Source organism: Ammospiza caudacuta, chromosome 1, assembly GCF_027887145.1.
Source record: "Ammospiza caudacuta isolate bAmmCau1 chromosome 1, bAmmCau1.pri, whole genome shotgun sequence".
In the NCBI taxonomy this organism is placed as follows: domain Eukaryota; kingdom Metazoa; phylum Chordata; class Aves; order Passeriformes; family Passerellidae; genus Ammospiza; species Ammospiza caudacuta.
Genome location: NC_080593.1, coordinates 26,426,026 through 26,440,936, shown reverse-complemented (window position 1 = coordinate 26,440,936; position 14,911 = coordinate 26,426,026). Strand labels below are relative to the sequence as shown.

Below are 14,911 nucleotides of genomic sequence, written 5' to 3'. Positions count from 1 at the left end.
CAGAGTATGTGGAGAAGATGTACAGCATACGCAGAAATATTCTGAAAAGCCCTTGCCTGTGAACATGTATCAAATATCAAATATACCAAAGAAAAAGAAGTTCAGATTTACAGCCACACAGTAGAGAAACAGAAAGGAAACACAAAAAAGACAATCTATTATACTCACATGTTTACAGGTTACTCATAATGGCAGTTGTGGAAATAGACAGTTTATGTAAATGTGTGACTTTTGCCATCACTACTCACCACAGAAATGCTTCTATGCAATTCATTAACATTCTAGCTACAGTTTCATGCTTGCACCACTCAAGTATAAAAATAAGACATTCAGCAATACCATACAGCCCAGATTTCTACTATTTCCTTTTCAAATCCACAGCAGTGGGCTTCATATTATTGCCATCTAATTAACAGCAGTGCTGCTTTTATGACAGATGACGAGGAAGGCTGGGAGTGACTCAGCCAATGGAAGATGTGAATGTGGTGAAATCATCTTCTGCAGGACATTCATGCTTCTTAAATGAGCTGCTATGGAAATTTCATGTGTGCATAAGGAAAAAGTCTCCTACCTGTGAAGGTTGACTGTACCTCGGTCTGGTCTCCGGAAATGAAGTTTTATCCTTTGAGTCTCTACTTTGATCATCAGTTGTGTCACCTACCAAAGTTAAAAAAACCCTTTTAAATCACTGAAATTTTACATAAAGTAAGAAAACCTCTTCAGTTTTCCTAAAATCAAATTATACCCTGAGAAAGGGGACTCTGTTGCCACATTTTATTTACAATTTTGAACTTGAAAGAAAATTAGAGAACTGAGAAATTTTGAACATAAAGACAAAAGCATTGCGAAGTGATCTGCAAAACCCAGGAACAAACCTGTATAAATTATTTAAAGGAAAAAATTCTTGAGGAAAAAGGGGAGAAAAGAAAAAAGCAAGGCCCCTATTTTTGCATACTTTAGGACCATTAGGTTCTAATATTTAGCAAATGGTACATAGCAGTGTGACTATGTAGTGGAAAGGAGATACCAGGTGCACATCCATCCCATCCCAATCCAATGGCAGGCTAGAAGCACTGTTACTCTATCCTCATTTGGAGCCTCATTTCCACACGGTTGATATCTGTGCATGAGTGCAGAGAGACAAAGCATTCTGAGAAATGGCCTGGTTTTGACTGTATGGGGACAGAGACTGCTTGGTAGGCTGGGCACTAATCTCCCATTGCATACATGGGGCTACCTCTGCCCAGGATTTTACCAAGAAGACACAACTCAGTTTATCCCAAAATCTGCAGCCGGTACTGATCTAAAGATGGGCAGATCACAGCAATAAACCAGGACAATTATTTCTAAATTTATTTTTAAGACAGAAGGTACATTATCAATTTTATTTTTAAAAGGTAGAAATAGTAAAAAAAAAAACAAACAAAACCAGAATTTGTTTCTCAAATGTTGCAAAACATCTACCTATCCTATCTTCCCCAACTTTCTTTGTCAATGGAAGAGTGTACCAGAAGCTGTAAAGATGTTGCAGATTATGTCCTTCTGCTGTTAGTACTAGTCAGTAAACAGTTTGTAAGAGCAGAGAACTGAGAAAGACTAAGGATTTAGTTACATAATTTTGGTTTCATTTTTATTTGAATTCATACTGCTTTCTGTAATGGCATATATTTGGAAGTCTGTATCTTTAAAGAGTCCTGCAGCAGCAATTCAAAATAAAAGGGTTCAAGTTACTGTAGTTTAACTTTGCTAAACCAGTGGTTCTGGCTCCCCTATTCCATTTTTTTCAGAGGTTTACTTAGAGCCAATGCACCAGGCAGAAGCCTTTGGAAACAGCAGCCAGCTTCTGCCAGTGCCCAGCTAGGCTGAAAAGTCAATGGCACTCAGGTCCATGCATGTTTGCTCCATACAGGTCTGACTGGTCAGATCCCTCAAGTACAATGCAATATTTGGTAGTTTTTTTATGAAAACAAGCACTAATATCTAATTTTTGTGTCTGCTTTTAGTACCCAAGTATTATTCCTAGCAGTGTATACAGAGAATCATCATCATCGTCTTTGTCACGGGTCTTTGATGCCTATTAATTTCATTATTGTCTACACTTTCCAAGGCCTTTTCCAGAGTTCAAAGATGCTTCTTAGGAAACTAGTAATTCTCTACATAAAATACTCCAAAGTACTTGCATTCACAAGAGCTATTAAAAAAAGGGGTGTGGAAGAACGAAGAAGATGGGGATTCAGTTAATCTTCCATTCCACTCCCAGTACCTTGAAAAACACAATTTGTAAGCACCTATAAGATAATAAGGTAAATAACAGTAATGAAAATCATGAATGTTAAACAACTATTTTACATTTGTAATGAAGTAGAGGCCTGCAAACAAAAATTATTATAAGCTTTGTAAATGCACCCTGCCTCAGGGACTTGTAAAAGTGATTAACAGATGCAGGAAGAGGGCAGTAAGGTGTATTTTTGGTACACTTGCTGTGGATGAGACTGCAAACAGATTTAAATTGTACCAAATTCAGGCTAGATCACTTTCTTCAGGAGTAAGGCTACTTAAGCACTTTGAACAACCTAACAAAATGGTTTCTCAATGCATACATGTTAATGCTATCCAGAATATACTTTTTCCACATGATTAGTTTTCCTTAAGATGAAAAGAGTCTTGATTCGTAATCAGGACCAAAAGGTCATAAATGATCATAAGAAAGGAAGAATAAAAACAACTCATTTAGAGAGAAATTAAATTTTTTACTTAGAACTTTGTCATCCAGCTCCCAAAATTCATAAGCTCAGTATAGGAATACCTGTATTGTTTCACAATTCAAAGTGCCTTTGTGAAACTGCACTTCAATCAGAATTTTTCTTTGTTAAAAAAAAATAAAATGGGGAAACCCCAACATCTTGCCAAATTTTCAGGCATATGGTCCTGCAAGGATAAGCCATGACTCTTTGTACAGACTTTTATTATTTGAGTTAATGGAGTTGAAGCAATGATAGGCAGCTGCCAAAGACATCAAACTGTCTAAGACATCCAGCAGGATGGAATATTTTTCCAGATAAATTGGTATTTTCAGTGTACTTATTTCACTGGTTCCTATCTCAAATATTCGACCAATTAGTCATCCTTATTTCTACTGGCCCAAATAATTAATTAACTGTGACATATCTCCCCAGCTCTATCAATTCTCAACCCTATCTAGCTTGCCATAGCTGACTCATCATGTTTAGCCACCCACAATTTATTTTGTGGTGTTTTTTTGTTTGTTTTTTTTTTCTTCTTTTTGTTTTGGTTTTTTTGTTTAGCTTGCCTTGGTTTCCCAGTGATTTACAGTCTAATCTCTTTCCTTAAGTGGAAGTCATAGTTTGTCTTTCCTCTTCAGGCTCAGCTTTTAAAATGCTTCCCTCTGCTCTGGGTTTTCCTTTTCTCCTCTGCAACCCTGTGATCTCCTCTTCCTGCCCATCTATGTGAGTAAGGGGGAAGATGCCAAACACCAAACAGACAGACATCCATGAGAGCACAGACCTTTGGGTGCAGGATCTGTGTGGGTCCTTTTGAGCACTTCAAACATTTTACTTGATAGCTTTTGACTGGGGAAAAACCCCAAACAACCAAGCCACCCTCCCCTCCAAACCTGGGAGAAACCCCCCCCAAACAAACTCAAACAAGTTCTCTTATACAATCTTGATGTAAATAGGTATATCACCATATTTTTGCCAAACTAAGCAACTGAAATCTGGCTCTGGAAAAAGATCACAAATACATGACCTTAGTGGAAAGCACCCCCATAAAGTCTTTCATCAAAACTGAAATTCATCAGAACTGCAAATATGTTCACAGATAAGGGCAAAAGGACCATGGTAATCACCTAGTCTAAACTCCTGTAAAAATATAGGCCATACGATTGCTTGAATAATTTGTTTGAACTAGAGCAACTTTAAAGCTGTATTTTAATCAGGGGATAAAAGACAAAATTGCTTATTTAAAAAACCATTTAGATTCTGGCTCATATATTCCTTGGTTTAAGCATTGTGTAAATTTCAGTCATAAAACTCCTCTAGAAAATAAATCTAAGTCATATATCAAAAAATTATGTATACTGTCTAAAGTCTATAAAAATTAGAAATAGAGGGCACTTCACAAAATGTAATATGGTTTAAATATCAGCAGCATAATCTGTAATATGCAGTATTTTACTGGGAAAATTTATCAGGAAAAAAACCAATCATGCTCATTGCTGTAAAATATTCCCTTCCTTAGCAATGGGAAAATATTAAAAGTTTGAAAGGAAAGTAGTAGGCGTATTTATCCTACTACCCAGATAAGGTTGTATTTCAAATCCTCAGTCTTGGAAGGCTGTTTTTCAGTTATATTAAGCCTTTTCCAGGCCCAAATAATCAGTATTCCACTGAAAGATCACAAATACATTTCTCCTTTCACTAAGCTGATGCTGGATTTTCACCAACATTCTCCAAGTTCCACTGGTATCTTTTTCTAAGAACTGCAGCCAGGTGTTCCACAGGAAAGAAATACCTAGTCTAGTCCTCAGTATATACTATGTATATCCTCCCTCAGAACTCAGAGGTTTTGGTGTCTTCAGAAATCTGCATTCAGCTGCCTATCTGGACCTTAGCAAACTCTTATATAGAAAGGTTCATCCACAAGTTTGGCTTCTGCTCAACAAGGAAGTGGTGTTTCTATTTATACTCTTTCCTCTTCCAGCATTTTGTTAATCTCAAACTGTGTAGTCTCAACAGACAACATTTAAAAACCTAGCCCACCCTCAGTTTAATAAATTAAAACCAATTGTAAATGTACTTTATAATGCAGACTGCCATTTGTCTGGGTCTGTGTAAAACTCCTGTGAGACACTGAAGCACGTACAACACAGCAAGCAGTGACTAGCTACCAAATACATGGATTTTCAAATGTCACCTTCAGCTTCAAAAGGAAGACAGCTATTTTCCATTATACTTTAGTTAGTTGCTTAACTCTTTGTTGCCTGTCATTATCTTCTATGTCCTGCATAGAGATGGCAAGAACAAAGAATATTCTGGCTTCTGCTTGGCAGCTAAAAGACAACAAGTTTTAAGAGAGGATTAGTAAGATCTGAAAACAGGAGAGACTGACTCTGTGGAAGCATCAAAGTTTTGCTGTAGTTTCTTTTCCTTCTTTCCTACTCATAAATCTTCCCCTCTCTCCCTGAGATAAGGAAGAAAGGTCAGACACAGCAATTTTAAGTTACCCTGCTCCAGGATAAACTAGCACAACTTCAGGCTTCAATCCATCAGTCCTGACAGTGCTTTCAATCTCAGGAGGTATTTAAGAAGTATTGTAATTCCCTCTGAACATCTGAGTCCCAGGAGTCCCTGCAATGGCACTTCCATGTAAAGGGGGCTGATAGCACCACTTTTTCAAGTCCTGCTCTCCTCTCTGCCTCCAGGCCTTTCAGCAGGGATGAAATGTGTTTCTGCTCAGTCTCTTCCAGCCCTGCTTGGTTCTCCAGCACTCACTTCCAGGGTCTCACATACTCCACTTACCAGCCAGTTTCTACCCAGTGAGTGAGCTGGGGACTGCACTGGGGTGGTGCCAGCGAACCTCGATGGCAGTACCCCAAACACAGAATTGTGCTGATTTTATGGGATCAAGACAACTAACAGAAGACAGGGAAGACAGAGGGAAGACCCTTAGAAAACTTTGCTAATGAGCTTAGAAGCACTGAATGGTTTGGGTTGGAAAGGAACTTTAAAGATCATCTATTCCACCTGTCCTGAATAGATTGTACACAATAAACTGTAAGTAATTTAACAGTTTGCATTGGTGGTCAACAGATCATTCAGTGTTCCATCTGAATCAAATAAGGCACTGGCCAGTGCTGTCCTCTTCAATGGCACATTGATGAATAGTTGGTTCCTCCATTTGCTTAAAAGTGGGACTATCACTCTGTCTATATTAGTGCTATAAAACTACATATTAATCTTCATTATCATCCACATGAGCATGGCCAAGACATTATAGCCTTATAAGAATATGTATCTAGTTGGCAAAACAATGAAGTCATCCTAGTTTCAGGTCACCTCATCCTGGTTTCATATTAAAGCTTTTCATATCAACAGCAGTTTCATTTCAACAAGCTAATAATATCCCCTAAAAAAACCCAACATATCAGCAGAAAGATTCTCCACAGCTGCAACTTCCAGAAAAACAAGAGTTTAAGAGTTTATGCTGCATAAGGGTGAGTGAGAAGGAAGTCTGGCTAAGTCCATGCTGAGGCAGAGGTCTGGCAAGTGTTTGGCAGCCTTACATTGAGTTTCAATAGTGTATTAAGAAGTCCTACAAATAAATTTTTGATAGGGGTTAGAATTTAACCAGTATCTTCTCTAATTCTCCTGATGAACCACGAGAAAAATCTATATAAAACCCACAATGAGACTCCTGAAACTGATTTCCTCAAACTTGTAAAAGGCAGGGGGAAAAGTGTAACAAGGTAAACATTATCCTGAATGGTTTTGCATTTGCAGACATGAAGCAACAGGGTTCAGTCCTTTCCCAATTAAGAAGAATAGCAAATCCAGCTACAGCACATGCCATTGGAGATTATGGGAGTGGCACTCCACATCATCACCCAGTCTGATTTTGGTATCCCATTCTTCTGCAGGCATTCTTAATGTAGAGTCTCCATTTTCCTAAACAATTCTGTCAGGGTGTCCTCAACCTGCTCCCATTATCAAGATCACACTGAACCCATAGATTAAAAACTTGCTGTGAAAAATATTTTGTTTCCCCAAACAAAAATTTTTCAGAAGATAGCAATAGAGAAACAATATAAGAGGATTAGAGGCTCCTGTAGTTTCCATATCCCAGATGTACATATTTTTAAGTTTGCAAAAAGTGTTTTATTTCTATATTTCCAACTACTTAAAAGTTTCACTTCTTTCAAAGCTTTCCTGAATCCTGAAACAAATGACCCTTAGAGTTTAGCTCTAACTCCATCTCCAACTACTTCACTGAGGCTAAATCATTCCAACTCCTCCAAGCCCCATTGCAAAGGTTCTCTTTTAAGAGGTGCCCAACTCTTCCAGAAAGCTGACGAATCCAAAGCCAAAGCTTTGTAGCAAAATTTTGGTTGGAAGGAATCCTGGAGATCACACCAGTCCAATCTCCAGTTCACTGCAGGGCTAACTTCAAAGTGAAAGAAACCATGTACCTCAGGTTGTTTGGCTGAATTTTGAGGCTCCAAAGAAGGAGCTTCCTCAGCATCTCTCATCTCTCAGTTTTATCTATCCCTCTACTGTTTGTTACGTGCAGGTTCACAGTCACATTCAAAGCAAGTTGTAGAATTAATTAGTCCATGAGCCACAATCTCTGTGATGAAATGTTATGTTTCTTTGGTTTTAAGTTATGAGACTTTCATGTCAAGCATAAAGAAATGTCAGGAATTAATCTCACTCTTATTCTCTGGTGTGATGCATCCATGTAAGTACCTTTCATCCCTTACATGTGCACGCCAGCGTTCCTCAGTAGTCCACCAAAACACTGAGCTCCCTCACCACAGCATATCTTTCCAGAGATCTCGTTTTTCCATTCTGCTATTTGGAAATGCTATTCTAGACTTCATTACCTTAGATATTACCACACCTTTCTTATCAGGTTGTGCTATCAGAATGAGCAAGTGATGGGATTTACCAGCTACTCAATACAACCTTAGGACTGAAGCAATCAACAGCATAGATCCAAGTAAGGGCTTATGACATGTTCAGTCATTTTTTAAGGAAAAAGTTGAAAGAAAAAGCTAAACAAGATAAATGTACATCTTCTAAGTCTTCTGACCCAAGATTTGTGCTTATCAGTGTGTGTGTGCCACTGCCTCAGGGAAACCTCAGAACTATTCACTGCTCTTCCGATGTTCAGCTGATACTTTGTGGACAAGCCCCCAGCATATGTATTGGATGTTGGTATTTATCATGAATATTGGCCCTAAAAAAAAAACAAATCAGCAAATCTGCCTAGAAGGTATAGATCAGATGCCATAGGCCAGTCTCTTCATGCATTAAGTCACAGATCTTCACATTCCTAGAGAAACTCTAAATCTTCCCGTCACTCACTTCATCTGTCAGTTAAGCCATTCCATATCAAAACAAATGTAACCTTCCAAGGCCAAGTGAATCACACTTTTCTGGGGAAGCAGACCATTTAATGTACTTTTTGGAAAAGTTTTATAAACTGATTTGTTCTCTTTTTATTTTAGACTCAGTGATACCTGATTGTCACGGTCAGCTAGACCAGCTGAATCATCCCACAGAACAAGTACATTGTTCTTAAGACTAGGAATAAATCAAAAAGTCCTTTACATTTTTAGATATTTAGAACAGTTTAGCATTAATTCACATAATCTCTTTCCACTTCACTCTCAAATCTGCTTCCTGGAAGATGTCTACACTTCACATAATCCCACTCTGCTGTATCAATTGGCTGGTATGCAACAAGTGCAAAAGAAGCCTCAGTTTGCAAGCTTAATTTTCTTCCAGGATTACAGTCTCCCACTAGATCCTTTTTGCTTTTCCAAGGGACGGAGATAAAGACAACATTGTTTCCCTTTATTTGTTCTATTTCTCTTGCCTAACTTTCTCTTGTTTACCTTTGAGAGAATATGACAGTCACAATCTTCACAATCCTTCCTGCGTTTTCTTATTATGCTTGTGAGGATGATGATAAATTTAATCTCAAAACAATAGAAGTCTTTACCTCTTCAGTTCCTGATGAATGGTAAAAGGCTTTGGGAAAACATCAGTAATAACAACAAACTCAGAGGAAGACAATAGTACAGCTCACACAGAGCAGTGCTGGCAAGGAACCTCCCCTTTAACATGTTTTAGCAGCATCATTTCCTTGTCACTATTTAATCCACCTATAAAACCTATCCCAGATAACAGGCTCAGTTGTTTCTCAAAGGTGTATATATACTGTAACATTCCACTTTCCACTATGAAATCAACATTATTTCAGTATCCTCACTGAACTGTGACATTAGGATTCCCTTCCTTCTGTTTTATTCATGATGTGGTTCTAAAGTCAATCCTGTCTAGAAAGCAAACAGCACATGCTGAAGCCACTGATGAGGACAGAGATTTTCCTAGCACTTAAAAACCTGCTGCATGGTCTGCCTGTTCAGTGTCTTGGCTACCCTGTGCAACTTGCATTTCAGTAGGTCCAACATGCATTAAATTTATTTGCCTGTCAAAAACTGAGGTGCTGATAGCCTGATATTTGCATATGAAGCTTGTTACATAAATGTAAATTATATTAGAAAACAAACAATGCAAATTTAAGCTGGTTTCCTATGGAATTAGATTTACATGACCAGTCTTCTGTCCTTGATAACATAGGAAAACATTGTCAAATGTGGTTGAAACTGGCACAGAAGATTTGGAGATATTTAGAATTTACAGAATATAACCATCTACACCTGGGTAGTAAAAAGAGACTAGGAGTAATGCTCCAGCTGCAGGAAAAACCCATTGCTCTGTTATTCTTGGCCTGCTTGGTCAAGTGGCAAATCCTGCTGTGGCTGGTGACTGTGAATGAAGGGAAGACAAGGGAGGCCACTGTAATAATGCAGGGAAATGCTCAGGGCTGTTCTAGCAGGGTAGAAGGACTAGGAAATCCTCAAGGAGATCCTTGATAAACTATTCCAGGGAATGCTGTGTTTTATTCTCTTGATAGCATTTCAGCTATTTGAAACAAGAAATACTCTTCTTATAAAGAGGAAAAATCCCACCTAAAAATTTGTGAATTTTTACAAATCAGTCAACTCATATTAGGGCCACTTATACCTTTGTCCCAAGATGCACTGAGATGAACTCATGATCACAGACAGCCTCATGCCAATAACCAGCCTTCAAATGAGCAGCTGCCTACAATATTCACATTACTTGTTATAAACCTTTTGTCATGTTGTCTAGAAACCCTGAAAGTACCAGAAGGCTGAGTTAATACTTTGTGGGAGAAAACTGATGATAGGACAGAACACTCATTTAAGTTAACTTTTATGTAGCATAGTTATGAGAAATCTCCAAAGTAATAATCATTTCATACCCAAATGCTACTATCCTCTCAGAGGCATGGAAACCCCACTAATTTTGAAACAAAGTTAAGCAGAATTAATTTAAAACATAAAGACCACACACAAAGTTATAGAGATACCCTGAAACACACTTAAATGTCTGCATGCCATACAGGCACAATACAACTGATGCAGAAAGTTAAATCATAATACCTAAGATTCTACTAGTAGCCTTACAAATACTGTGGTTCAAAAAATATTCCCTCCCTACTTTTTTTTTTTTTTTTTTTAAAGTTATTTTCTAGACATCAGCCTAGAAATCTTATGTCACTGTGACTATATAATGTCAATTCTGAGCAGAAAACCTTATGGTGCATCCTCTGCTGCTTTTGCATTTCTGAAACATGCTTGCAGACTATTTCTGAACAGCATGGGGTTTTTTCTCTAAAAAGCATAAATTCTCCGTATTTTTTGTAGTGACAAGCACAACTTTATAAACATACCTAAAATTGGTACAGAGAGGCTTTGAGTATTTTTTAAAAGGAAAACCTACATCCAAAAGCAATCTCAACAGATTATTCAATACCAAAGTATCTCTGCTTCCACAACTCCTTGAAAAACTACTTTTGGGTTACACTGTTAATTCTGTTGTATTAGTAACATCTTCTGATCTCAGACTTACAAAGGGATCTAAAACTAATCAACCAAGTCTCCTCACAAACTAAAACATAAATCCATTTAACATGTCCTCAGAAAGGACAAAACCCTGCATAGTAGCTGAATTTTGGATCATACCTCTGTCATGAATAACCAGCTCTGCACTGATGATTAAAGGACTACCTAATTTTATTTATTTATTTAGAGCACATAGGTCAATAATGTGGATTAACTAGGATTAAAGTGTTATTTTCTGATTATTTTTGTGCTTTAAGCTGGTTTAGTATTTCTAGGAACTTTATTCTAAATCCAGCTTTGTAGAAGAAACTATACCGAACTTCTGGATTACTCTTGACTAGTGTGTAAACAAAATGAAAATGTTCATTTCAACATATTACTGCTAGATTCCTTTGTTTTATTGGCAACAACATAAATAGTATTAAATATTCACAGATTTTTAGTATGTCTGGTTTCATTACTTTAAAACCTTTCTAACTATTCAATTGCATTTTTGCATTACACAAACATAGTAGTGCAGATCTGTAAAAAAAAAAAAAAAGAAAGAATTATCAGCAGAAAAAAGAACTAGAATAATTCTTTAAAAGTATCCAAAGAGCAGGGCAGAAGTTATTTTGAGGAGGAGAAAAAGAGATGAATAAAAATTCCTGAACAAAGGAATTTGCTTTACAAAGTCTAAAAAAGCCTCACCACATTTAAATATCCATTTACAAAGATACAAGAGCAACAGATGTAAAAGTCCAGCTGATATGTTTTTAGCTGTATTATTCAGTGAAATGCCCAAATGTTTGCATGTACACCAAAAAGTGACATTAACACTGCCCACAAAGCAAAGAGAAAAAAACATAATTGTGCAGTACTTGAATAATTCATTTTAAAGAAAAATCTGCCAGGACTTTGTACCATATTCTTTTTATATGTGGAGAAAATGAAGAAAGATCAGAGCAGCTGTTTTATTATCAGCTGTCCATGGTGTGAAACTGAGGGTTACAAATGCTTGTGTTAAGTTATGCCTACACTGTAAATCAGTGCCTTCCCTAAACTCTGCATTGAAATGGAATTTTCCAGCTGAATATTAAACATTTCGATTTGTAAGAAAAACAAAACCAAAACACCCACGTAGGATTCATGCCAGCTTCAAGAGCAGAAAGGCAGATGGTCAGCTTTCAGAAAAAGAGCATTTCTTTTTTTCCTGAGATGGCAACCACCCACCACTTCTGCAGAGGCCCTGGGGAGCTGAAGGGGTGAGCCACGGTGGGTTTCAAACTCTGCAGCCAAGGTTTCCATGGAACTCCAGGCTTAGGGGCACTTAAGATCCATGGTGATAACTGGTAAACTGCATTAACAGGGGCTACCAGATCTTCTGATAAAAACTTCACAATGTTCAAAGATGAAGGACCATTCTCTGCCTCAGGCTTTCAGGCTGGCAACACTCAGCAGAATAGAAGTACAAGTGTTTCTGAGTCCCTCCAAATGCAACAGGCAAATTGTCCCAGAAACCAAAGTACAAAGTTTTCCAGGTTCTGTGGCTCCTTATCCACTTGCTCAACAGCAAGTTCCCAGACAGGTCCGCCCTGCACATGTAATTTTTCTGCAGAACTTTTTCATGCAATAACACGATTAGAATAGAATAAGTATCTGTTTCAAAACACAGCACACTGAAAACAGACAAGGCCACCCTACAAAAACAAACTGGGTACAGCTGGTAACTCCCTTCTGGCTACTATTTGAAGAACTGTCAGTCAACCTGTAGTGTGAACATTATTACCTACGGGTGAGCTTTCACAACATGGCTGAGTCAGGCTAACACCTCAGTGCTGCCAACAGGAGCAGTCCTGCCTCTCCTCTCAGCATGGGTGCTCCAGCTTTTACTTTGTGGTGGCCCCCAAATTCCCCCAGGTGCTTGTGAGCCACCTGAGCTCACTGAATTGGCTTACAAAAAGAAAAACACATACTCCCTATTTTGCTGGGTTAGTTTTCTGCTGGTTTTGTGAGCTAAATCAGAGATGTCAAATGAGCTGGCAGAGCTGGCACATGGGTGATGGAAAGTAATCCTGCTGCCAGGAGCAAGAAGCAGTTACCCTCTCTTCAGACAGTCAAACTGCCTTGCAGAAGCAGACCCTATCGTAGAATCACTCTTGCCTTCCACCATGAAAAAGCAGGATATTTCAGATCTAAATGTACTCTTCACTCCAGACATAAGAAAAATCAACATGGAAAGTTTCAAAGGTGTGCTAGACCTCATATAACAAAAACATGAAGAAGTTCTTAAACAGGAAAAAAATCGCAAATCGCTATTATATTAGGGAATGCTAATTTTTATTATTATCAGTAGGCTGTAGGAAACTAAAGATTAATACATATTCTTAGTTTTCCTCCTTTTCTTCAAGGGTTCAACAGTGCAACTTTCTCTCTTTAGCTTTCTTCTCATGAGAAAGTTGCATTCATTTTCACTCCATCAGCCCCAGCGAATCAGACAAGTGAGCACTTTACACAATGCTGCACTGCTGTGTTGAAGGAGCCCTCTGTGGATGCAAACAGTATTCGTCTGGATGACAGCTCTTTAGCTACTTCCATAGACTAGCTTGAAAAAATGCAATGGATAAAGCAGTGTTATGAAAAATCTAAAATCTGGCTTGGTCAATGCGAAGAGTCCATCCAAGTATTTTAATTTCTTTCAGGTATTAACAAAGTAGGTGAGGTCATACAATTTTGGTAAATTCTGTTTATGATGCACTGATCTGAATCCTGAACACGAGGAATTTTGTGGACATGAGGGCTGAAACAGTCATATTGATAATCTTTCCCATTCCTAGCCATGCTACTTATCACTTCCTACTTGAACTCAGTACTCAGAGAAAAGCACAGACCAACAATGTCACCCTGATGTCTCCCTACAAAACCAATGAACCAGCCATTCCTCTGCACAAAGGGCTGTGTTACCACAGACTGATTCAACTGGCTGCAAGCTGGCAGATGAAATTCTAGGTCACAAAGACCTGCACTCCTGTATCTGATAGGCAGCTGCTGTGGTACATTAACGATTTTTCACAAAACAAGAGAGAATTAAGTTTCCATGATGCAGTTACTGCTTTATGTGTGCTCTACTCAGGAACGTGTCCTATATTCAGATCACACTGCAATTTGCTCACAATCATGCAGCCTGATAGGTAGAAAAAACTAGAAGGAAAAAAAATCCAGAGCCATAAACAACATGGCACCATTTTTTTCCCCAAAGACACAGCTTCTGTCTGGAAGACAACTGATTTCATATCTTCCTTTGTATCTCCTTCATACCTCCTTTAAGGTGAGGACAACAGATTTCATGCCTGGAATTTTACACACACAAACACTGCAACAGAGCAGAAAATGTATGTGGCTGCCAAATGCTGCCAGAATTTGTGACCTGTCTTTCCTCTCTACTCTGAGCTGTTTGCTCCTGCCATTCACCTCATCCATTCTGAGGGCAGTCTGGCTCCTTAGGCTGTCCTCTCCTCTTTCCAAATCAAAGAACTGTTGCTGCTGGCTGAATTTGCTCACATCTTAGCCCTGGTTCCAGACCTGGATCCTTGTCAGATACGTGAGCAATGAAACACTCAGAGCCAACTGAGCAGCACCAACAACCAAGGATGCATTTCTATCCATACCTCCCACTTCTGTCTTCCCTCTTGCCATACCTGCTCTATCACTCAAGCCCTTTGAACCCATTCACCTTCTTAGAACAGCATAATACTACCCCAGAAGAAAGTTCACAAAATTGCAGAAAAATTAAATAGCAGAAGAGTAGAGTCTGTAGCAGGACAAGGGGGCTGGCCTCCTTCAGGGTGACAAAAGATCAGCCCAGCTACATAAGAGCTAGCCTAAGACAGGGTGATTTTCTCAACAGAGCAACTATTTTTGCATGCAATATGATCAGTCATGTTTAACTGTAGCCTGAATAAAGGTGATGTTGTGTGAGACCACAAGAGCCCATCTAATCACTCACCACCATTAAGAAAGGGAATTTCTGTTCCCCTCACTCAAAGGCCTTTCCCTTGCACTGACTCTGACAAAAAACGAACTTTCTGCTTATGAACCCATTTTCTTCTGGGAATTGAGCCAATTGACTAAGTCCAGCAAACACCAGAGCTGCAGCAAAGCAAGATTCACTGAAGTGGAGGAAAGTAGCACCTT

General features: G+C 38.5%; 1 protein-coding gene across 5 annotated transcripts in view; it reads right to left on the bottom strand.

Moving 5' to 3' along the window:
* Positions 1-14,911, bottom strand: part of UMAD1 (UBAP1-MVB12-associated (UMA) domain containing 1) — a 78,003-nt gene that overhangs the window by 17,872 nt on the left and 45,220 nt on the right. For all 5 annotated transcript variants that reach the window (XM_058806513.1, XM_058806495.1, XM_058806503.1 and 2 more), the window contains one exon: positions 572-657. In XM_058806513.1, the coding sequence (XP_058662496.1) occupies positions 572-657 (86 nt within the window). The remainder of the gene's footprint in view (positions 1-571; positions 658-14,911) is intronic.